The sequence below is a fragment of the Sabethes cyaneus genome, chromosome 3 (assembly GCF_943734655.1).
Source record: "Sabethes cyaneus chromosome 3, idSabCyanKW18_F2, whole genome shotgun sequence".
Classification (NCBI taxonomy): domain Eukaryota; kingdom Metazoa; phylum Arthropoda; class Insecta; order Diptera; family Culicidae; genus Sabethes; species Sabethes cyaneus.
Genome location: NC_071355.1, coordinates 219,532,868 through 219,559,406, shown reverse-complemented (window position 1 = coordinate 219,559,406; position 26,539 = coordinate 219,532,868). Strand labels below are relative to the sequence as shown.

Here is a 26,539-nt window from a genome sequence, read left to right as displayed (position 1 = left end):
TAGTCAACAAACTAAAATATTAGGGATTAACTAATTTTACATTATGTGTCATAAAAACGCTGATATTTTTAATAATTGGTGTTAAATAGGACGGGAATAGGCAATTACGACGAAGTACTAACATACCCTATATAATTTAAATTTCATTTTCAAGTCCAGTTGCAAGTTGAGTTTCAAGTCTAATTTTAGTGCAATTTCAAGTTCTAATTTAATTCTAATTTTATATCCAATTTTAAGTCTTATTTTAAGTCCAATTTCTAGTGAAATTGAAGTCCAATTTTTATCTAATTTCGACTCCTGTAAATGTGTCATTTCATGTCCACTGTCAAGTCTAACTTCAAATATATTTTCAACTTTGATTTTAAATCCAACTTCATGTAATCATAATTTCAGGTCCGATTTCAAATCCAATTTCAAGTCTAGTTTCAAGTTTAATTTAAAACCAAAGTCGGTAAATCATGTCACTGTCACTTGAAAAATTTTGGAAATATTTTTTTCTTGTTTAATCTTTTGGATATAACATACAGTAATGACCCGATTTTGTCACCCCCATGATGAATTTAGGGGTGACAAAAACGGGACAGTGACAAAATCGGGAATTTTTTCAATTTTTATTTTTTTGCAGATAACTTAGAGCGAACTACATATATTTCTTTCTGATCACTTTTAGGACATTTCGCACTTCCATCTACCTCTCTGTGGACATTTGTCACCTGTTCACAGCAGTCCCACAGGTATGAAAACACGCGTTTTTTAATTGCGCCGAAATGGTTGATTATACTGGTTAACTATGTTCATAGAAATTTCATAGCGTGAAAAGCTCTTTCTTGTGGTATGAACCATTCTTTGATTAATCCTCCTGAAAGTAAGATAGAAAATTTATTTTTCAAGTAGTAAGAGATAGAGCAAAACAATGTTCTACAAAATTTTTGAGAAGATTATTATAAAGAACTTTGCCGAAGAAAGTGACCTTCTAGCTATTATAGTTGTGGAGATAAGAAACAACTTTTGTGAAAACCCCACGATAATCAACACAGCTCTTTTCACAGTGTTTTAACACATTTGACATGTTTCAAAATGATTTTCAAACTAAGCTTTTGATAAATCAAAAGCGTGACAAAATCGGGTCAAAAACGTGACAAAATCGGGGGTGACAAAATCGGGCAGTGACAAAATCGGGGAGTGACAAAATCGGATTACCACTGTATTTTGTTCTCTCTAATTTAAGGCTTAAAAACTTTGGATTTCCTGAATATTAACCTAATTCAAAAATTCACATCTCTTGAACCAAACAAAGTTATATAGAGCATACAGTTTCTTATGAAAATGTTAGTAAATTTTATAGCATATTCACGGATAGATTACCAATGAATCTCAAGGTATTCCGTCCCGTGCTGCTCTTCGGGAAAAAAGCAAAAAAGGCAAAATGAGTCAGAAGGAGAAAAAATGACGACGGAAAACGTGACACAAGCGGGACAGGAAAAGAGGAGAAACGCAAACAAATACAAACTGACTTGAAAAAAAGAAATACGAAAGAAAAAACGTCACAGAATGGGAAGGAAAACGGGTTATAAAAAGAGAAATAAGCAACAAGAAGAAAACGGGAGCAAAAAGAGGGAAAACGAGGAAACAATCGAGGTCATTAGACACGAAACGATAAAGAACAGAGAAAAAAAGAAGTAAAATAAAATAAAAGGATAAACTATAAACAAAACTAGGAAGCATTGAAAATAAACTGGACAGAAAAGGAGAAATTGTAGTAACAAAAATAGTAAAAGAGGAAAAACGGTAAAAAAACGAATAAAAATGAAAAGAAAAAAATAAAAACGGAGAAGGAGAAGAAAAACGCAACGTGACAAAGAACATGGGAAAGCAGAACATAATGTGACGAAGAATATAACAGACGAAAACAAAACAAAGAGATAGAAAAGAAAATAAAAAGCGAAGAAAGACGAAAAAAGATAAAAGTCGAAACGGGATAGAATATGACAAAAACGAGGCAAGAACGAAGAGCAAAAACTGGCCTCAAAACAAAGAAAAACGAAAACAAAAGAACTAAAAATGAAATATAGGGACTTACGGAAGTGGCGAATATGAAACGAAAGGAAAAAGAACAGAAAAAAGAAAAAGAATCTAGAAAGAGGAAAAGGCATGAAAAAGTGGAAAAAAGGGAGAAAGCCTGGGAAAATGGAATAACGGCACAAGAAAGGGAATACGGAATAGAAAACAAGAAAATTCAAAAGCGAGAGAGAAGAAGGAACAAACGAGAAAAAAAGTCAAACGGAAACAAAAGGAAAAAGATGGGACAAAAAACGTGAAAACAGGACAGAACAAGAAGAAAAAACGTGAAAATAGGACAGAAATAGAAGAAAATAAAATGTGCAATATGGAAAACCGAAAAAAAAGGGAAAAAGGGGCCGAAAACAAGATAAACGTGACAGAGAAGACGAACAAACTGGGCATGAAAGAGAAAAAAACTGAACGAACGAAACATGAGAAGGAAAGGAGATAAAATAAAGTTACAAGAAGGCTGAAAAACTGGAAACGAGAGAATGGAGCCCTAGGAAAAACACAGAAATTAAGAAAAAATACCGAGTGAAAAACATGCGGAAATATGGGACTGAAAATAAAAAAGAAAAATGGGACAGGAAACGACGAAAAACGGAACAATGCAACAAGAAACACGAGACAGAAATAAAGGAAATGCGAGAACAAAAGGAAATAACGGTAGGACAGTTAAAGCAACAACCAACAAAACGATACAGACAAGGAAAAAAATACCAAAAAGTGAAAATACGGGACTGGAAAACAAAAAAAACGGAACAGAAAGGAGGTGAAACGTGTGAAAGAATAAACGGAAACATGTCAATTATAGTTTTTAGTAAAACTTCGTGTCCATGTCCGGTTTGAAGCAAAATTTCAAGTTTAAATTAGTCCAAATTCAAGTCTTATTTAATTCGAATTTTGGGTACAATTTTAAGTCACATTAAACTCTGATTTTAAGTCCAATTTCAAGTTCAATTTCAATTCCAATTTAAGTTCAATTTCGAGCCTAATTCAAATCCAATTTCAAGCCCAATTTCAACTTTTGTTCCAAATTCAATTCCTAGTCTAATATGATAGTCTGTTTTAAGCCCGATTTCATGTCTAATTCCAAGTAAAACTTCCAGTATAATTTAAGCTGAATTTAAATCCAACCTTAAGTCCAATTACCAGTTCAATATGAAGCAAAGCTTCAACCCATAACTCAAATCTAATTTGTCAGATCCTATTTCAATTCTAATTTGTCAGGTCCTATTTCAATTTTAATTTGTAGTCCAGTTCCAAGTTTAATTTCCAATCCAATTTCCGCTTTGATGTTGAATTCAGTTGCACCCGAAAGTACGCCGTTTTTCATGCCAAACATTCCTTGGAAAAGTTGAATGCCCCACCTTTGCCATATGTCTGGGCACGCTCATGTCGGTTCTGCTACATCTAAAGGGTCTACGTCAAGAGTTCGACACAAATATTGACATTGTTGAATGTGGCCATCAAATATTTGCAGACAAGTTTAAGTGAACGTTATTTCGAGGCAACGAGCACTGACACTTTTATTAGAAGAAGTAAGTTATTAGAAGTAAATACTATTGCTAAAGTTGAAGCTGAACCGTTCCATTAACCTTTACCATTTACTAAGCTTAATGATAATACTAGAGGACTATCAATAATTCAGTACAGCTGTATACAATTGAGTAAATCACTAACGCTTTTATCAGTTGGTTATTGTTTACCGCCTCAGTATGATGCAAATTTTTACGTAAATATTGAAAATACCTCTGTATAATTCTATTATGACAGCATGCAGTTTCAAATTGAATAGAGGATTTCAAACATTCCGGGACAATAAACGAATACCCGCTGCTCAATTATTCATTAACCTGTCCGATGAAACGGCTTGTGTCATTAAACAGGCAAATCGTGATAAGCTTATAATTCTGCTCAACTATCCGCCGGTTTTCCGTACATACATATAAAACTATCAGTAGGTACATTATCACAAGCAGATTATCATACTAAATTATGCGACCTGTTTGATAAAATTCGTTTACGCATCTGGCCAAGCGATTGAACCATCCCTTTAGTTTCTCGATGACGATGTCGAGTTCGTTTGTGAACAGAAAATTTATTCATACGGACATCGCTGACGACCGCACAACGAATGAGGGCAATATTTTGGCAACGGTAAATTACATTTCGCAAAATTCAAATGGTGATTGAATTGGCTACAAAAAGCAAAACTCAAAACCCATTACGACACTAATGCTAATGAACTATTTAGCATGAGCATATATGCAAACACGACCGTTTGCAAATTTGAAATTGTTACAATGAAGCACAGTGAAGTGAGCAATTTAAATTAGTTACGACTGGACTGGAAATTAATCACGGTACTTCCAAAACAGTTGTTACCGTAAACAGTTTACCATCACGAAGGCACTCTGGTTACATCTGATCAATGAGTTTCAGTTCAAATGGTAATTATTCACAAAATAATATTTAAATTGCAATTCAATGGATTACATGACGTTTAAATCCAAGAGCAGATGCCAAAGGCATCCACTCTCACACTGAAATTATCTACTTTCCCATTTTCGATTAAAAGCAAATCGATTTTCATATAATGAAAAAGCTTCAAGTACAAATAATCGTAAACCAGCACACCAGCAAAACACTCGAAAATGACGGTGCCCAAAAATAAAGTCCTGCGTTGACAATCCGCGTAGGGCATTATAAAAAAAGGTCAAAAAGGTCCAATCGATTGTCCGTTGAAAATATCGATTACGAACCGCCAGCAGGCACGGAACATGAATAACGTCCGGATGGATACTGTGGGTGCTGAAAAAAGGACGAAAGCAACCGTTAGGTTGCATGCGAAATAAAAAAAAATTCTCTACCGAAACAGTGAAGATTAAATGCCTCCCAGACAAGATAGCACTTTAATGAGGGTGGCAAAGCGACATGATAAATCTATTAATTTCTTCTCACCATCACCCCCAAAAAACGCTTCCGTGCTAAACCATACTGAAGCGGCAGTGTACTTCCTGATAGACGGCTGGTATCTATTGATTTTTTTTTCCGGAATCTGTTCCAATCGACGCAGCAGCTGCCGTCGTCGGTGGACACGGTGATTCATGATAATACAATCTGTAGTGTTCGAAAATAAAAAAGCTGCCGTTGGCAAATGTGCGGAAATTTTAGAAGACAGTGACGGCGTTTCGCTGAAACAGCAGGGTAAGTTCAGGACAACTCATTTGTAGGAACGGGTAAGGAAAGGTTAGCACTTTTTCAAGAAGCTGTACATAAGTTATATTATGCCTAAATGCAAAACATTTGAAGCACATAGAAACGTTAATACCAATAACTGACCTCAGATTTAGTTTTGATTCTTGTTTAGCATCTTAGCACTGTAGATCAAATAAACCATTATAACAGCACCACAAATTGTGTGCCAATAACAACGATGAGCTACAAGTTATAACCCTTTTTTTAAACAAACACTTCCTGAACCTATTGACCGGAAATTTCTTTGAAGCCATTCTTGTTGCCAAACGCCAAACTACCCTCTCGAACGATATTGCTTGCGAATTCGAAAGACGACTGAAGTCTAGTGCAGCAAAGGCAACCATCCTCGTCGTCTCCAGATGGCTTTCCGTGGCTGATTTTCTTTTCGGGGCTTGATAAAAGTATACACTTTACGATGATCCTTTCCGCTTCAGTAACCAACGGATACCACCACCACAGCCAGGGAAGCATACATATAAATGAAACGCACAGAACCCACCGCATCCGTATAATGGTCGAACCGGAACCGTCGGTGTGCGATTCTTCTGAGATGTCGTGATTCCACAACTGAAAGAAGAATATAGAATACAACATATAATAAACAGTAGCCTTATGCTAGAAATATATTTTATGGTTGGAAATAGGTATATTTATTTTCTCTCGCCACTCATCCAATTGCACTGCAGGGACTGTATGCATGCGTTAAGTTTCCAAACAATACCTTTAATTTAATAATGACACATTTACAATCGTTTTACCACACTGTCTTGGAATATGTAAACATGATAATAGAAACGAAACAGACACATTTAATGATTATATTATTTAATTTATGCTTTACAATATAAGTGAAGAACATGAACCACTTAAGCCGGTCATGAGATATTTATGATGCCGATTTGGAAAAACTGGCTTAGAGAAAAATGGCGTAATTGCTTTCAACATGCGTCGTAAAAACAGCTGTAACTTGGCAAATTTTTGGAAATTATATAACAGTTGTAAACACATATTCTCAAAATGATAATATTTCGCTTTGATCCCATTTTACTTAGCTACGAAGCCGATGAGTAAAACGTTTAACATGACGAGCGCGTTGGTTCAGCGATCTCATTGAACAAGCATACCAACACATTCTTCCTGGTACTAATTCAGTATCAATGTAGAAGGTAAAAAGAGAATTTGAAGAAGTTGTTTCACTCGATATGAAAATAGAGCGTGGTCTTCATATCTGAGTGCATCATTAGAAAAAAAAATCTTATTTGCTGGTTCAGCGATCTCATTGAACAACTTATTACCATTGCTTGTATTATTCTGCAATGTTTCAAACTTATTTGACATCGTGTGCGTGCATCGCAGTTAGGTTGTTACTCTCGAATTTGGTTGGTTGTAATTTGGTTTTTGCTGGTTGGACAGATAAGTTAAACACAGGTCTTATAATAGGACATTGTTCGCACTGCAATCATCTAAAGTTTATGAGAAAACTTCGAGATGATATAGGGCACGGGAGGGTATTTTCGGCCCATTAAGCGATTGCTTCTATGTTTTTGGCCTATGGTCTAATTCTACTGGAAGAACAGGTGGGTTTTACGCTCTTTAAATGAAAAATTGTCTTGAGAAAATAGTTATGTAGTATTAAAATTATATGTCGGCAAAGTATTTTTATCAGCGAAAGAAAAGGAAAATAGGCTGAATTTAGAAACCTGCTGAAAGCGACAGCGTGTAAGGAGAGGATCACCCCTGCGAAATGGTACTTTCCACGAAAAAGTTTTCCGTAAAATGGTACATTCCACTTAAGGTTTTTCGAGAAATGGTATTCGGCGGGATGTTGTATAGTCACGGCGAATATTGCTTTCCGCTCTCTAGCTAAGCAATGAGGAGAGTTGTTTTCTACTTTACTATGAGGAAAAATTGCAAATTTGTATATTAAACTACCCATCTCAGGTAACCAATAAGCATTAACATAAGCAGCAAATCAGCATATCTGGCATTTTATACTGGTATGACAGATAGTGAGCGAGATTATGAGAGAGGGAATTACAGAGAGTAAGAGATAACAAGAGAGATATAAAGAGAGAAATACAAAGATACAATGAGATAACGTGTAAGGCCGGATAACGTATGAGAGAGGATAAGAAAGACAGAATGAGAGAAAGAGAGTGACAAAGAAAGAGAGAGAATAAGAAAGAGAGAAAATGAGAAAGAAAGACAGAACGAGAGAGAGAGAGAGAGAGAGAGAGAGAGAGAGAGAGAGCAGGAGGTTAGAAGGTTTACTTGACCGAACGTTAATTGACAACGTTGTGGTCAGCAGTATGGAGTCGGAGTGGCTCGTGCTGTTTCAAGTAGTCGTCTCCATTTAACTCGATCTTGGGCCACTCGTCGCCAATTTTCCAGTGGTCTCAGAAGTCGCAAATCACTTTCGACCTGGTCGAGCCATCATACACGTGGAAAACTCTTGTTCCTGGTGCCGAAGGAGTTGTTGAAGAGAACAATTTTCGTTGCATTATCATCTGACATGCTTAAGACGTGTCTGGACCACCGTAGCCTACCGACTTTCTTCAGATGTACGATGGGAATCCCTCCAAACAGTGCCTGTAGCTCGTGGTTCATACGCCTGCACCAGTCACCGCTTTCAGTTTATACTCCGCCAAATATCGTCTGCAGCACTTTTCGCTCAGACACGGCAATGGCGCGGCTGTCCTCCGTGAGCAGCGTCCCGGTTTCAACTTCGTAAAGAGCTACCGATCTAATAATGGTTTTGTACATTGACAGCGTACGGGGGCGATCATTGGCTACCTTTGGTTAAAATTGTGCCTCTCGTTTCGATACCCGTTGTTGAACAGCATGCAGAGGAATCCGTCATCTTGTCTCAACCCTCGAAGAGTGTCACCGTAACTATCGTAAAAATCGAAACTATAAAGCTGTTAACATTCGTTTGGTTTTTTCGCGAGAAAAATATACCACACTTCGCAGTTGCAAAGTGCGACTGCAGAAAATTGCGACATACTGAAATCACTACAGTAAGAAAGAGAAAGAGCAACAATGGCAATGTTGATATTTCGCTCCGTCGTGGAATTAGCGAAAATAACCTGAAAATTTCTGGACAGGTTTAACAGGAAAATTTCTGTGTTTAACAGGTATTTGAAAGAAATCGCCTGTACAGAATCTGTATGCATAGAACACAGATTTTCGCCAATTACACAGATTAAACAGATTTTCGAGCTTTTACATGAGAGTGAAAGATACGGAAATAGTAAGCAAAATGACTCTCCGTCTCTTTCACTCTCATTGGACAGATTTTTGCACAGATATTTTTCCTCGCTGTACAGATGGCCAGATTTTTCCAACAAAAAACACAGAATTATATGTGGCATCCCTGAAGCCAATGCCAATGCCTTACTTTTCAGTCCCACTGACGCGGACCGTCGGTTGTTTCTTGTTTTTAAGAAGGGCAACAAGTGGAGCACTATCGCGGAATAACTTACTTGTGCGGTCGTTCAAAAATATTTGAGACTATTCTAGACTATTCTTTGAGGCTATTCTTTTATGCAAAAAACTATATTTTCACTTCGTAACATGGTTTTTTTTCCTAGCTGTTCGGTTTCAACCAACCTATTGGAATTTACCTCGCTGTGTTTGTGTACCATGGAGCAGGGAAACCATATCGATGCTTTTTACTGAAAGCAGCATTTGATCGAGTTGACCATCAAATACTTTTAGCCAAACTCGACAAATAGAAAGTTTTATCAGACATACAGGACAGCATGCTCCCCAAGTAACATTTTTGTTGTACAATAGCTTATCAAGCACTTGTTCCACGTGAATCAGCTGTACAACAGTTTAATAAGCTATTATACAACAAAAATGTTACTTGGGTCTTATCTTCGTAAAAGTAAAATTGCCGTCAAACTTAGTTTTTCTCAATCAAGTTGATTTCAGAACGATTCTGAAGTACCTCAGGGAAGTATTTTCGGACCTTTGCTATTTTCGTTGTTTATTAACAATGTTACGAGTTGCTGACTCTTGGAGCAAGGTTGTGCTATGCGGATGATGTAAAAGTTAACCTACCTATTAAGTCCACCAATAATTGTTCAACGCTTCAAAAATTGGCTGATTTGTTTGCGGTGTGTTATATGATATGCAACTCACTTTATCCAAATCAAAGTATGTAACTTGTAGCATTTAAACAGCACAATGAACAAGATAAGGTTTGCAAATTAGCGCAGTGGTGCAAAATTTCTCGGTGCACGGAACGGTACACGGTAGGGTAACCAACCTATTTTGGATCCCATCAGCAGCTGAACATAATTTGATCACTTCCATTTGATTTTACTGTAAGTGTTCAAATTACGTACAGCTGCTGATGGAGTCCAAATTACGTTGGTTACCCTACCTTTCCTGTGAAAGTTTATCCGCACCTTGTGTGTGCCCAAAATATTATCAATGCTCACTGAAAGCCTGCAAATGATACGGCTCCGCCTTGGAAACACCAATGTTAGCATTCCGAATTGCATTTTAAAGGCCAACAACGCTCGCTAATTTCATTTTAACTTCCCAGCAGCTACCGCGGACTACTAACACATAAATGTAAGGATATGTGACTTCAGATTATCCTCCCCGTGTTGTTTTACACTCACTCGTATCCCTGGAAACGAGAAAACTAGCCATACACGCTTGTGAATCAGCTCAACAATGGCTTTCCGCCGGCAACTGGTTGCCAGGATTGTCGCAACAGCAGCAGCGTGTGTGTATGTTTTGGCTGTTCCCGTAGGTACAAGGAATGATTGTTTGCCACTTTACTCCTGCGATGCGAGGTTGCGCGGCACTCTGCAATGCAAATAATTTTAATTTCGTTTGCATGTCAAACACGATTGTCTCCGGGGTAGCTTTGTCTATAAAAACAAAAACAGTCAGTGATAGTGCAGTGCAGTCCGCTTGCAAGCTTATGCTTCAAAATGGTAACAGACAGCAAGGGACGATAAGTGCAGATAGACCGCTCGTTATATGTATAATGTTTTTTTGTTGTTGTTGCAAGTAGAAATGCTTCAATAGCGCACTAGTGTATTCAAATTCAGCACAAGAGGTTACCACGTTTGTGGTTCAGTGTTCTGATTTGCATCAGCTAAAAAAATTTTACGAAGTTGATCTTACTTCTGCTGATTATATTTTTCCAGTTTTGTGGCAAATCCTCTTAGAGTGAGTACTGCTGCTGTGCACATTATAGTAAAGAATGTGTTGTTTTCAATTTTTTTTTCGTTAAAAGTAGAGGATAACATTTTAACTAAGGAAGTAGGCGCATTTAACTAAGGCGCAATGCTTTGTGCTGCACTTTGCCATGTGCTTGTGCTCTCCGTTGTGTTGAGAATTGGTACATTAAGCCCATTGTGTAAGCACGTTATTCATGTTAAAGGTTTTTAACGAACATTTTGCATTACTATGTTGCGTTAATTAATAAAAGAATTTGCTCATGATGAATTTTATTTTTGTGATTCGTGCGGGAGAAAATGGATTTACAACTGTTTTACATTTTTACTGACACTTTTGTAATAAGAACATAAATCGTTTAAGACCAGCTACAAACATTGTCATTCAGGGATAAGTTGACTAACTAAGTCGGTTTGTTTGAATTCTTCACGAGCTCGCTTTCTATGTGCCTTAAATGATTGCATTTTAAAATGTTTCCTAGATGTACCTCTTTAAGTTAATTATTGTTTTCATTACCTCTACTTTCAACAGTGCTCTGTGTTTGCTGCTTTTTTTTATAAAATATAGCAAAGCTCCAACTATTCTTTCATCACGATTGCTTGAGTAAGCTTGTCAATGGCACTTGAGAGAATTTCTGTGCCCTTTTGGGCACCGCATCATGTGGCAGTTTCATGATCTGTCACCTTCACGACTCACTATTGGAAAATAGTACCGAGAGCTTGGTCAAAATCTCTTTTTTTGTTTTCGAGCCATTCATCCAAATTTAGAGAAATTCTATTTACTTCTACTGCTTTAATAACAACCTTGCAACTCATACCTAGAACTCATACACTTATTAAAATAAACAACTTTCCTGAAAAATATATGGCTACACTTTACTCTACAGATGGCACCATCTATACAAACAAAAAATGAACTACTCAAAAAAGAGCAGATGAACCTAATTATTATGATTAATTTTCCTGAAAACAGTGAGCTCCTATATATTTAAACGCCCTTCATTTCAGTATATCAAACCAATTTGTCTCGCACTGTGCAACACTGTCTTCTTGCGGTAAAATTAGTCCAGTTCACACTTTATACACACATCTGTCCTTCATTCATTCTTCGGGAGCATGATTCTTAGTCACATCGCGCAGTAACGTTGCCGTCGCCGTCGCCGTCGCCGTCGACAGTCTTGTCAAGGAGCACATCACATACAACACGAAGGACTTTGTCAACCGAGCTAAGAAATGAATATTAATGCGGCAGGCATGATTCAGCAACTCATCAAGTGTCACTCATATATCCTAGATCAAGCCGGCTGTTGTAGTTGATACCCGCGATTGAGCGGGTAGTCGGCAATGTGAATTGGGGCAGTTTCTGCGGATAAATGTACACATCTATGAACATAACATGCAACACACAAGCCATACGGGGAAGATGTGTCACGAATTGATGCCCACCGGGAAAGCGCTCAGGCTGGAATTGGCTTCCGTCCGAAGAAAGCAGCAGGTGGGACGTGTTAATGCTGTCATATCAAATTCATGAACATATGATATTATAGGCTGCAGGTGTTGATAGCACACATTCGAGCGAAAAATCTTGAAATAAAAGCAATTTTTCTTTACAAGGTGTGTAGAATTTATTTGAACAGCGAATAAATGGATGAGTGTATGGGATATGAAAATCATAAATAAGACGAATGGAAACATCTTCTCCGCTTAAGGTTTGTTTAACAATCCTAATCCAGTCATAAGATGCATCAGCATCTGAGAAATGTAAAATATAGGTATTTTAGGAACGGTGATCATACCAATATTGACGCTCGGTGTTGTTCATACAAGTAATTGTGTAGCTTTTTCATTACAGTATAAAACTGGTTGTAAAACTAATCTTCCACTTCAGCAAATGTTCTGTCGTCAGCATCTACGTCATCGGCAAAGCTGATAAATTGACTGGATTTAGCACATGTTGTTCACCGCTCTCCTTATAACATCTTCTATGCCTGCTGGAAAGCAGGCAGGAAAGACCATTTCCTTATCGCAGTCCCCTGCATGAATTGAATTTTTTCGACAGTCCACAGAATGGAAATAGAAAGCTGTTTTCGTTGTCCATCGTCTCTTGGCCGCTTCAACACTATCATTACCGGGGTGGCTCATGCTGTTTTAAGCAGTTTAAACCCAATCTTTGATCACTTGTCGCCAATTTCCCAGACGTCTGAAAAGCCGCCAATTACTTTCGACCTGGTCGATCCATCTTGAATTTTAGGCTCCGCTGTTCCTGGTGCCCGTGGGGTTGTTGAAGAGAACCGTTTTCGTCGCACTGTCGTCCGGCACACTTACGACATGTCCGGCCCACCGTAGCCTACCGACTTTCATCCGATGGACGATTGGCTAGTGTTATTGTTCTACGCCGCCAGGGATTTCAAATACACGAACACATCTATCACTTGCAGTTCGACGCCATCTAATGTTGATGTACGTGAGTGGTGCGATACACTATCATACGCGGCTTTGAAATCAATCGACAGGTGGTTCTGCTATAAGATGAAGATTTGGTTAGTTCATCTTCCCGCGAAAGTATTGACTAGTGGCGACAGTCGATGGAAAATTATTTCGGTAAGCACTTTGTGGGCGGCTGCCAGAATAATGATCGCTCGGCACTTCTCACAATCCAGTTTGTAGCCTTTCTTGTAAAAAGGGTAGATTACCCTATCTTTCCACTTCTCCGATAGCAAACAGCTGGTAAGGGAGCCGCCCATTTGGCATAATGCGATTTGGCATAGCCGTAAGGAAATATTTGGGATGACGGCCATTTGGTATAATGGACGTTTAACATAATTCCTCAAACATCGTTTTATGACCATATGATCGCTTCCTAGATAATTCAGAGCAAGACACCCGCAGGCCGTGAGCGTTTGCCGATGACCAGCCTTCGGAGCCACCGGCCACTGCATGTGTACATGGCCAGAGTTACCGAAGCATGTTAGTTAATATTTTCGAAAGATGCGCCGATCATCTTCAACAGCCAGCACGGCTTTGTATGCATCGTTCAACAATGTCGAATTAAATGTGGTAGGGTAATCAACGTATTTTGGACCCCATCAGCAGCTGTACATAATTTGGATACTTACAGCAAAATCAAATAGAAGTGTCCAAATTATGTATAGCTGCTGATGCGGTCCAAAATAGGTTGGTTACCCTATATGACAACGATATCATGTAAGTTAGAATCTAGGCGGCAAGCGGATTCTATTTATTTATATTTTGTAAAAGCCTTTGATACTTTGATATTTTCCTCATAGTTCACTGAATAGCTTTGTGCGACTGCAAAGCATGTGAACTTCAAGCGCACTAGATTTTTTTGCATATCGTCAGATGTGCCTCAAGGCAGTATGCTTGGCCCTCTCATCTTTATAATTTTTATGAATGACTTGTTGGAGTTGCTTTGCTCATCAAAACTTTTTTGACGGTGTAAAAAAGCTAAAAAATGTCGACTGCGTCGCATTACAGACATATATCAACCTATTGGTAGTTGCTACTGTTCGTAACGTTTATATTATGTGTTGGTGTATTTATTCAATTATTCATAGTCTCTGGAGTACGACCAATTCACATGTCCACTATACAAATAGGGACCTTCTAGTCCGATTGATAAATGGTTGAATAATGCGTAAAACAAACCCTATAGTGGTCCTTAGCCTTTTATCCAGCAACTCCTATCCCTGCCTCCTCGTGATACCAGCCGGAATACGAACAATCTTAGCAGAGATCGAGCAGAGAGTAACCAACCCCGGTGGTAACGAAGGTCGCATACCAACTGGAAAGGAGGCACAGTGTTTTCTCGACACTATAAGATGGCAGCTCCATCACGAGACTCGGTAGCGTAAGCCCTAGTACGGCTACCTCAGTAAACACTGCAGGAGATCTGTTGCAAAGGCGAGAAGGTGTGGAGGATCCGTGGCGGCAAAGCCCAATTTTTCCAGAGCAGTGTAGCAACCAACGAGCTGGGAACGGGTTTCGTAGTGTTTGGCAAAATGCAGATGCACACAGATACACCGTCATAAACGTGCATTGTCCACACGAAGGTAGACTCGACGACGAGGCAACGTACGACCACGGGACTTCAAGATCTTCATCGGGGATGTGAAGGCCCAGGTCGGCAGGGAAGCAATGTATAGACCGGTGATCGGGCCCCATAACCTGCACACCGACACGAACGATAACGGCCAGCGATGCAATGCAGCTTCCCGAGGCTTGGTCATCAGGAGCACTTTCTTTCCCCACAAAGATATACACAAAGCCACCCGGACCAACCTGACCTGACCGACGAACCTCGACTTAAATCGAGCATATTCTCGTCGAGGGCCGGTTTTTCTCGAACATCACCAACATGCGCTCCCTACGGGATGCGGATATGAACTCAAACTATTTCCTAGTAGCAGTACAAGTCCGCTCAAAACTAGTAATGGTTTATACCTCGCAACAAAACCGCCCTCCTCGGCTAAACATTCGACAATTAGACAACCCGCGAGTTGCTGGAAACTACGCGCGCGTTCTGGATGAAGCTCTGCCTTCCTCTGTGGAGGTAGATGCTTTGACCTTCGAAAACGGATGGAATATGATACACTTGGCCGTCAATGAGGTCGCAACCGCGGAGGTAGATGAGGAATCCCCAACCGCTCGAAATAATTGGTTTGACGGGGAATGCCAAGAGAGGAAAAAAAGAGCTTGGAAAAATTATCTAAGCATATCCACGAGAGAGAATTTGGCCAAGTATCGACAAGCGTTGAATGATTTGACCACGATCTTGAGGAGGAAAAAGCGCCAGAAGGAGGACAGAGATCGTGAGGAGCTGAAACAACTATTCCGGGCTAATGACACGCGCAAGTTTTATGAGAAAGTGAACCAAACTCGTAAGGGCTACACACCTAAACCTGACATGTGTAGGGACGAGGGAGGGAATATAATCACAAACGAGTGCGAGGTGGACAGGTGGATGCAGTATTTCGATGAGCACCTCAACGGCGATCTTGCAGAAGAAGACGCAACGGAAGTTAATCTAGGAGTGCCTTCAAGCGACAACAGCGTGTCGGCTCCCGATCTTGAAGAGATCCGATTGAAGTGATTTGCATGCAGCAAATCATGGTGAAAACCGTCAAACTACGCTCGATGCTTTGTTCGTACTTTCAGCGAAGAAGTTGGATATGATGACGCACTTCATATCCGTCGAATAGAGCAATTTAACATTCGCAACATCTTCTTCCGCGAGAAAGGCGAAAGTGCTGTACGGAGGCCTAATTCCGGCCGCCCGACGGTGCTGCGCGGAAGCTAAAAATGAAGATCGAAAGCAAGGTGGCCTCATCGTTCCGCGCCTTGGGCTGGGAGGTCAAAGAAACCGGCTAAACGGTGAAGAAGTACTTGGCCAAAATGCACATTTTTATGCAGAAGCATCAGTCGAAGCTGGCCGTGCCTGAGTGGCAGCCAATCGCCCAGAAAACGACTGAAGGTGCTGGTGGAAATCTTTCCGGCGAAGCACGATGTCGTGATCATAATAGGCGACGAAAATTATTTGTCACTGGACGCAACGATTGACAAAGGAACGAGTACTTTACATCCCCCACCAAAAAGGTAAGTGATGACGCCGAGTATATCTTCCGCGCCAAGTTCCCGAAGAAGATCCTTCTGTGGCTGACGATCAGAGAGAAGAGAATGTTCAAGCCGCTGTTATTCCGTTCAGGGTTTACTGTAAACAACGAGATCCGAAGATACAGTATGAAGTACCTACCGGAAATTGCCACCTTCAATAAAAAGTATCGCGTAAAGAATGTGTTTTTTTGCCGAACCTGGCCTTGGCCCATTAAGAGGTCACTAGAGGAGATGAACCTCCAAATCGGAGGAGGACCTGATCGCCAAGGCCACGAAAACGTTGAATAATATGCCGACGTCTTTCTTTTGATCAGTCATAGCGAAGATTCTGGTGAACAGCTGTAAAGCCACCAGGCAGGGTGTCAAAGCATTTTTATGGATGGCTTAATACACTTGGAACGAGCACTGATTTAAGAAATGAGGTAGCGCCAAATTGGGTTTCCGCCAAGGGCGCCACAATGTCACGCTACGGCTCTTAGTTGAACCACTCCCGGCAGAACTCTACAAAATGACCAAGAAACTAGCAATGGTACTGCATTGGATAATTTCAAGGATTTGGGAGGAGGTGAAACTACCGGAGTAGTGGATGGATGATGTAGTCTGTCATCTACAAAAAGGGCGACTGGCTAGATTACTGTAACTACCGCGGCATAACGCTGGTCAACACCGCCGACAATCTCTCACATCTCCTAGATTTTGTTGCGTCGTCTATTCCCAATTTGCTCCCAATAGAAAAAGAATTCGTAGGGTAGTATCAGGTGGGCTTTATGGGGGCCTGTGCTACTACGGATCAAATTTTTACTCTCCTTACTAGATAATGCACGAGTACGGTTTTCCGGACAAATTGACGCGGCTGATTAAAGCTACACTGGAGCGAGTGATGTATTACGTGTGTGTTTCGGGAACACTCTCGAGTCTTTTCGAATCGCTCATAGGGTTGCGGCAAGGGGATGGACTGTCCTGTAGGTTATTCAATATCGCTAGAGTGAAGGTGTGATCCGACGAGCGGGCGTCGAAACGAGAGGTACGATCTTCAGCAAGAGTAGCCAACTCCTAGCCTTTGTAGACGACCTCAACATTACAATTGAATGCGTAGAAAACCAAATATTTGGTAGGAAGAGGCTCCAGAGAAAGCAACGTTTGCCTCCCATGGACAGTAACTAATGACGGCGATGAACTGCAAGTGGTTGATGAATTCGTACATTTGGGTTCTCTGGTCACCGCCGCCAGTAATACGAGTAAAGAGATTCAACGGCTCGACTAGGTTGAAGTCCAGTTGCATTTGTCGAAACCCTCAACGAATTGGCGATGAGTAGCCCAAAACCGAGTACAGTGGAGCCATAACAATAAAACGAAGATAAAAATTACTATAACAGTAGGATACAAAATACAGTAAAAACAATAAAATGTTACGTCAGAAAAGATAATCATATCATCAAATTATAGTACACCATAACTTTCATGGTTTTGAGAGATTCTATCATAAAAATGACGGGTATCTTAACAATAAATAAATCAATTAAATATTATCTTTTTTATGGTAATTTTTTAAGCGAACACAAAACATAATTAATAAAGCCAGTCATTTTGTAAATTAAATATAAATTAAACTTTGATGAAATATGGCCAACTCTATTCCATAAAAACAGAAACAAAAATTTGAGATACTTTGACAATAAATTTCATAAGATTCAATGTACACAATAAAAACTATTGTAGACGCTTTGTTTCTTCTTCAAAGTTTAATGTAAATTTTTTTCGTCTAATGCTCCTACAGTTAATCAGAAAACGAGTAAATAAAAAGCATAATTTACAAAATATTTATTACTTTTTCTTGAATTGTTGTTTTTCTCAGTTTTTCTCAAAGACCTCAGTTCTGAACATACATATAACATTAGCATATCCATACAATCATTCAAGATGAGGGTAACGTTGTGCACTTCCCCAAACTGGTTTACTTTCAGGACACGCAGAAAAATAATTTGGAAATGCAAAAGTATAAATTCAACAAAAAATATTCACCCTTATTCTGTATTTCGAACGGGTGTTTATTTCGTTCGGCTTGTTTCGAATGTTGGCGGAATGAAAAATACCATGCACTTTTCGTTCGAAACACAGAATACGGGTGATTGTAGACTCAGGGCTTACTCAGATAGTTTTTTGATTCTAACTGTTTGACCTTCTAGATTAACAATAAACTTTGTTATTTCTTTTTTTTTTGTTTGATTATAGTTATATAGGTGTTAAACCTTAGGTCATTCGTGACTTCTGCAGGGTTGGGACTTGAACTCGGGTCCTCGGCGTGAGAGGTGTGAATGCTAACCACTCCGCCGGGATTGACCCCTTGTTATTTCTAAAAATAGCTATAGCTTCTATTAAAAAAATTGTAGAATCAAAAATAAGAATTTTTGGGTTTATAACGGTCTAGTAGACACAAAAGGAGCACGAATTCAGTTTAAATTTTTTTTAATTCAAAAATATAATACAATACAACCACAGAAATTGTTCTTTCTAACTGTCATCATTTTTCTGTGTGAAATAAAACTGAAAAAAATTGTCTCAGTCCTGTTGGAAAGGGAAAATATTGTCAGATATGTTTCGTAAAGTCGTGCAATAAAGTTAGTAATGGCATTGAATCGTGAAAAAGTTTTTTTTTTAATTTATTGGAATTTCAGGACCAGGGATATGTGTCGTCTGTGCTTGGAAAGTAACGCAATTTCATTGAAAAACTTCAAGGTACACAAACTCACGAAAAATTCAAAATGTTGTCGCAGGACATAATATTCAGTTTTAACTTAGTTTTCAGACTATTTATCACTTTTTAGCATAATTGATTGTGCAAATTATTGTTCGATATACATAGGAACATCTTTATAAAGTGCAATATTTTGCGATGTTTTTTCCACCAAAAGTTAGGCCATTGCAAATCATTTCAAAAGTTTTTGTCACCCGGGGGGGGAGTGGGTCCCTTGGAAATTGGCTTGAAAAATCGGGGGGCAAAAAAAAAATTTGTAGGATATGAGTTAATTTTTTTTATAAAATCAAATGATCAATTGTCTTTGGGCTCTACAGCCTGAAAAACTTGAAAAACGAGTGTACGAGTTAAGTTAACGCTTCTAGCATGAAATAGAAATGGAAATTCAAACAGCGGAATTTCCGAAAATCGGCCAAAAAAATTTTCTTTCGTTTTTGTCTTTTTTTCGTAGATTTTTCTATGGAAATTATCAACGAATATATTAAAAGCAAGAATAGATTTGGTTTTCACGCTTAAACTTAAAATAAAAATGCCTAAAACCCATATTTTTTTGCTCGATTAAAAAAGTCTCTTTGTTTTTTTCCGCCCCCTCCCCCCCCCAAATATTTTTTTTTCGCATTTACACATACTTTGCTATACATGGTAAATGTTTCACTTTTTTGATTCATACCACAAACTATTTTTGTTTAAGGAATGGTTTAGCAAAGTTATTTACGTTACAGTTATCCAGCATCTATCTGGTATGATGAACCAGAATAAATACCTATAACCAATTCAGAAATAAAAGAATAGCCATCATATTTTATTTTTAAAATACACAACATTCTGTTACCTACATTTTATACTTCAAAACTTTTTGGCTTTCGGGAAAAATATTCTCATCTGTACAATATTCCAGAAGCGTTATTTTTCAGTGTGCATCTGTAAATGAAGTGGGTACAAGTAAGGACACCCACCAAAGCTTGCGTACGAATACGAACGAATACAAACGCTTGGGTGGATCGGGCTCTTTCCGCCAGTCACTCACAGATCGAGCCACTATGCTCACTTCGGTATCGCAGAAAGGCAGAAAGCAGAATATGTTAAATATTTTTGATTCTTTCTGTTCTTTATGTCATCGAATCCCTTTCGTAGTGAAACTATTGCTAAGTTATAAATTCATTTCTATTTGATATTGAAGAAAATCAGATCTATTTGTTGAAAATTCTGCTCAGATATGCTCTTTGAGCAAATTGACGTATTTTGAATGGGAATGAATCATTGAAGATAGCTGGATTTGGAATCCGAACGGCTAGCTTTTTGCGCTAGTGCGTAAGGACGATTCAATATATGTACATACACTAGCGCCGGTAGCAACCTGTTGGTTATTTGAAAACTAATTATCTTCATTGATCCTTTAGCAATCAATAAATATGTGTTACCAAGTGCCGGCCAATATTTTGTAAAATATAGTTAATTTTGGCCAGTATATTAGCCCTGTCAAGGAACAACACGGGTGTATAAATGCAACGTTGTGCAGGCCTGCATGTTTGCACTACGTCACCGTTGTTGATAGCCTCACGGTTGACATGGATACCATAAATATAAACAATCCTTTATATGTAATTAAATTCATACTATCGAATACCTACTCCAATAACATTGCTGTGAATTTCTAAATTGTGCAAACTGAAATAAACGATTACTCATGGATCAAAAGTTCATACAAATAAAACATACACAATTGTCTGAAGGAATAAAAATTAAGAGAATCTCCTAAAAAGCCATTATAATACAGGCACTACAGGTATTACTTTTCTTATGAACGTCCAGTTTGACTCGCTAAAGCGAGTTATTTTTATTCGCTTATTTTTTTTTTAATGTTAACAGGAAATTACATCACCTCAGGAAATCTGTATCGTAAACTGTCAGGGCAAATCAGTGCATTTAACATTTCAGGATTGACGGAGGGAAATTAAAAGAAAGCTAAAATCGCCTCGTCAGTTCGAGAGGCAGAGAAGAAGCCAAATTATGCCACCAGAGAGGTGTTCCTCGAATTAATTCATCTCTCATCCGCCGTTGGGCGAGCCACGGCAATCGTACACGCTGCAGTGCAGAAAAGAACGAACAAGTTGCAAATTTAAAAACATCTACATTTTTGTTCACCGCACTCACGTCGTCGACCCTTTTCTGGTCACTGGTTCTTTGGAAGAAAAACATGGTTGGACCGGGCTCCGAAAGTATTTCATTCCATAATAAAAGATTGCGCTAAAGATTGCAGTGAAAATATCGGAAGAAGAGGCAAACCGGAGCCCTGATGATGCCAGCGAAAAACTCATTGCAAAATTAAGGGAAACGAACGCCGGATCCAGCGGAAAACAAGCACCAGCAAAGGAGAGAATCTTTTTTTGTTCGCTTTGGACGACGTGCTTTTTCTGCTGCAACTGACCAACAAGAGACACAGCCAAAGAAAAGACCAACTACGAACCGAAGAAGAAAATTATATAATGGACAAATTTTTTGCAGCTGTATCATTATTTCGTCGTCGAAAATATGATGAGTGCATCGAGGTGTGCAACGAGCTGCTGCAAAATAATGCCCTTCATCAAGGTCCTTGGGAGCTGAAGATGCGATCTATGACCCAGCGAGTGTACATCGACGATATCGAAGCGGACGACGATGTGCCGGGTAGGTAATGGGTTGGTTGCGCACGGCCGGAATGTGTGGCAAGCTGGCAGGCTGGCAGGCAGGCAGAGTTATAAGGCAAGACAGGATCCGGTGTGTAAGCTCGGTGGCAATAACAACGGCCCATCCCACTCCTGATTTACACCCTGCAGCACTGCACGGTTCGAACCGTCAGAGCCGTAACCGCACTATCTGCACTTTCGCATCGCATACATTTATTTCAGGCACTCTTGGCAGCCAGCATCACTTCCTTTTTTTATCTTGATTGTTATTATACATATATTTTGGTGCTTCTCATTTTTGTTACGCGAGAGTGGTTTTCGTGTGTTGTTTATGTTTACTTGTCTTAATCGGAAATTATTGCAGAATGAACCAAACTCGATGGGTTCGAGGCAGTAACTCGACGGCGATCACAAGTGTTAGCTTTGAGCTGTTGAAATTAAATGGGCAATCTATTTTTAGCCTTGGCATACAAAATTGATACCTTAATGTATTTTTCATAAATCAAAATTCTACAAGAATGTGAAAACTTAGCTTATAATGATACCATTAATATAATTTAGGTTAGGACGTCTAATTGTAAGAAAAAGAATTTCAATTACCAACTTGTTATGACTACTTACATATTTAAATATAAGATTTTTTTTTCTATTTATTTGATCAAATGAAATTCAGAGGACATACTGGATACTCAAACCATAGCGACTGCCCCAAGACCGGGTACCTCAATCCGTACAGCCGTTATAGAGAACCTATCGTCGACAGCCACAGCGAAGACAGCTGGAGCTCGACCTCGCACCGGCACTGGTAGACCAATCACCGGCATTGTAATTAAAAACGCACTCTTAAACTTTTCAAAATGAAATTTAAAATAATAATAAGCACCTATCTTCTAGTCTCGTCCGGGAACACTTTCGCTGCAACGTCCCGGATCCACTCTGGGGAACAAAACTGCCATGAAAACAGCAAGAACTGCAGGATCTGCTAGGAACATCCGACTAGGATCGGCATCGATGTTTTCTGTGGGCGATCCCACTGGGCCACTATTTCACATTTCTCGCTTACATCCGGACAAATACGCAGAAAAGGAACACCTGTCGAAGCCCTTGTTTCAATACCTTTACTATCACGAAGGTGATATTCGAAAAGCTATGGGACTTTGCGATGCAGTCCTAAAAATAAAACAATCCGCGGCAGGTTGGTGGTGGAACACCCAAAAGGCTCGTTGTCTTATAACTACTGGCAGTCCCAGAGAAGCAGAGCATTATCTCAACACTGCACTCGCCGAAATCTACCACCAAGATACGGTACTTCTTTTGGCCAGAATATATATCAAAATGGATCAACCAACAGCGGCACTAGAGGTCTGCAAAAACGGCCTCGAAAAATTGCCCAACGATATTACTATCCTCACACAACAGGCCCGAATTTTGGAACTAGTCGGTAACCTTGCAGCGTCGGTACGTCGTTATCGCCAAATCTCCCAACTGGATTCGATGAACACCGAAGCTTTGGCCTGCATTGCCGTCAGTTATTTCTACGGAAATCAACCGGAAACTGCTTTGCTTTACTATCGAAGGATTCTATCGATGGGTGCGCACAGTGCTGAACTGTACTGCAACATTGGACTTTGCTGTTTGTACGGAGGTCAGCTGGATCTGGTATTTCCTTGCTTTCAACGAGCCATCCGGATGGCAACCAGTTCCGATTTGAAAGCCGACATATGGTATAATCTCAGCTTTGTAGCATTGGTAAAATTTATTTCAAAATATCTTCAACTATTCATAAATCTCCTAAATTTTGTTCTATCGTTTCCTTTCGCCATCAGACAACTGGAGATGCCCATCTAGCCCGGCGCTGCCTACGTCTATGCATTGCCACCAATGGAAGCCACGGACCCGCGCTGAACAACATGGCCGTAATGGTTGCCCGACAGAAGCAATACCCAAAAGCTAAATCCTATCTGCTGTCCGCAAAAGTTGCTCTACCGAACAGTGAGGAGATAACAAATAATCTAGAGTTCATAGAAAACTTCGAGTAAAAATCGAAATAAAAAAGTGTTAATAAATATTCTTCAATAAAACCAAGATAGATTAATTTTCAATTCCCCTATTCAGCTGCGTTTCGTATTCATAAAACGCTCCTTTTCTCTCTGGTCGCTGCTGGACGTGAATGCTTTGGCCAAGAAACAAAAATTGCTTCTTCGTCGTTATTGTTTCGTGTTTTCCTTTTTTGCGCTTCTGCCAAACACCTGGGTATGGCTGCGAAATGCGGATCATAAATTAAAGATTTATTTTTAGCAATTTGTTGTGTCCAAGCTTATTGGGTCCCACAAAGCAAACACCATCGAATCAAATGGATAACATGATCGGTTGCTTTACCCCTTCGTTCGTTCGTTCGTTCGTTCGTTCGTTCGTCCGTTCTCTGTTCTTCTGACGCTGCGCTGCTGTGAAGCACTTGCAGCGAACTGCATGCCGCGCTGCTTGGTTCGGTTCGAGTTTCTTCTGCGCTGCTGGCTATGGTCTGCCGGCAGGACTCGCTGTCAATGTTTCGCGAAACCTGCTCCCAGAAATATCATCGAAAGCAAAAAAAAATCTCAACCACTAAATAAGATAGCGAAAATAAATCATTCGGAACGAGGTGGAATTTTTGATTCTCTCTGAGCTTTGGCGCGACATTTTCGTTGACACACAATGTTAATGAAAGAAGTGAATAACCGCAGCAATTTTTCAATATGATAACCACCACCGTCGAGACAAGATGGATCCCGAAACTTTTATGTTGCGTAATATTTTTCTATTTTCTGAGATATTTTCAGTCTAATCTTTCTTTATTGCGTCTCACTAGAGTATGAAAATTAAAAAGAAAAAAATATTTCTTTTGATTCTAGTATTTATTTATGATACTGACCGATAAGCGTTCCGCCGATAAGTATTTAAGGTTGCAAATCAGAGGTTAGATTCACATACGCAGAAAGCATAAATAAATAATGTCTACAATTTAAGATTTTTTTTTGTTTTGATTATAGTTACTTCGTCATTCGTGACTTCTGCGGGGTTGGGATTTGAACCCGGGTTCTCGCCGTGAGAGGTGTGAATGCTAACCACTACACGGGATTGACCCCTACAATTTAAGATGCAAACCGCTTCTGGGGTTCAGCGTTTTTACATTTACATTACATTATAGTTTTTATCTCTCGATCTCTATCTTTGGCTCTGGCTGTCTGTATTTCTCTTTCGTTCTCTTTCTCTCTCGCATGCTTTTTCATACTCTCTCTCTCTCTCTCTCTCTCTCTCTCTCTCTCTCTCTCTCTCTCTCTCTCTTGCGCAAGTAGATGCTGTATACACTGATCTAAAAGCTAAAATTTCTGCCGCTTTTACGAGATGGACATGGTCTTATCTGTCTGGCCGCAGTTTATGCATTAATATTGATGACAAAGAATCAGAATCTTTTTGTAATTAGTACTACTTAGTACTAGTAATTATAATTTAGTACGCTCAATACTAGAATCCTGCTCTATAGTATGGTGTCCGCTTCAAGCAAACTGGATTGCGAGGATCGAAGCTGTGCAGAAAAAGTTCATGCACTATGCCCTTCGGGTGCTACCCTGGAGTAATCCATCGGACTTGCCTCCGTACGATACACATTGCAGATTGCTAGGACTCGAAACGCTTGAGGATAGGCGTAAGACATCAACTCTTGATTGTCTCCAAGCTTGAAGCTTCTGATTCTGATCCAGCGTGCTCCACCAAGGGTGGAAAAGGATGCAACTCGAAGCGCTAGTGTGGATGGCAAAGGCAGCGGTATGCCTTCCACGCCGGACACAGCGATGAACGGCCCAGCGCTAATCAGGGCGTGGGGAAAGAATAAGGACGCACTACCTAAAGTGGTAGCAGCGTCACAGCAGCTCGATATAATCATGGAGTTCACGTCAGGTCGCGGCAATTTCTCCAAGGACCTGAAGCAGCAATTTATCCAAGGACCTGAACCTTGTGTGCAGCGACCAAAACTCACAACGACCTCGTGGCGCTTGCTGGAGAGGTGAAGAAGAGGACCGTGAAGGCGTCGAAGTCAGTACAGACGGATGCCTGTCCATTGACAGGGTGTCGCAGCGCGGCTGAGAAAGCTACGGAGAACATTACCAACAGTGATAAGGCGTCTGCCAAGCGTATGAGACAGTCCCCAGGGGATGGCACCCCCAGTGGACCAAAAAAACGCCTGATCGGTAAAAACCCCTAGGCGAGCGGGTTGACGGAGCCAATCGATCAACCAGCGAGAAGCACCAAGACGGGTATTCCCTGGATCGAAGTTAAGGCCAACAAGAAAAAAAAAAGAAAAAAGAAGCTCCACCTAAACCGACAAGGAAGCGAGCGTCAAAGAGCGACGCTCTAATCCTGAAAACGGACATGTCGAAATACTCGGAGGTTTTAAAGGCCATGAGAGGAGATGCCCTACTCAGGGATCTGGACGCGGACATGCGGAGCATCCGCCGCTCACGCACTGGCGAAATGATCCTTGAGTTAAAGAAGGACGCCACCAAGAAGAGTTCCGCATACAAGTCGGTTGCGGAAGGAGTGCTCAGGGAGGGAGTGCAGGTACGTGCTCTTACACCAGAAATGACTCTCCAGCTTAAAAACCTGGATGAGATCACCGATGTGTGCGAAGTCGTACAGGCTCTCAAAGACCAAAGTGCAGTGGTGGTGGCAACTGAGGCGGTTCGCCTGCGTAGGGGTCCTGTCGGGACCTAGAAAGCCACCATACGACTCCCGCTGGCGGACGGAAACGAAACCCTGAAAGCTGCTAGGCTAAAAGTGGGGTGGTCGGTATGCCCACTGAGCGTGCTCAAGCAGTCGGAGGCTTGCTTCCGGTGCTTTGAGCACGGGCATAAGGCCTGGAACTGCAAGCGGCCAGATAGTAGTCAATTGTGCAGGAGATGTGGCAGTGCTGGCCATAAAACAAGGCCATA

The 26,539-nt window shown here is 40.1% G+C and overlaps 1 protein-coding gene across 1 annotated transcript; it reads left to right on the top strand.

The window, feature by feature from the left end:
- Window positions 1–21,395: 21,395 nt before the first annotated feature.
- LOC128743798 (tetratricopeptide repeat protein 8) lies at window positions 21,396–23,614 on the top strand. The gene is made up of 4 exons (XM_053840466.1): window positions 21,396–21,576; window positions 22,249–22,400; window positions 22,470–23,324; window positions 23,402–23,614. The coding sequence occupies exons 1-4, from the start codon at window positions 21,396–21,398 to the stop codon at window positions 23,612–23,614; spliced, it is 1,401 nt and encodes a 466-aa protein (XP_053696441.1).
- Window positions 23,615–26,539: the final 2,925 nt, after the last annotated feature.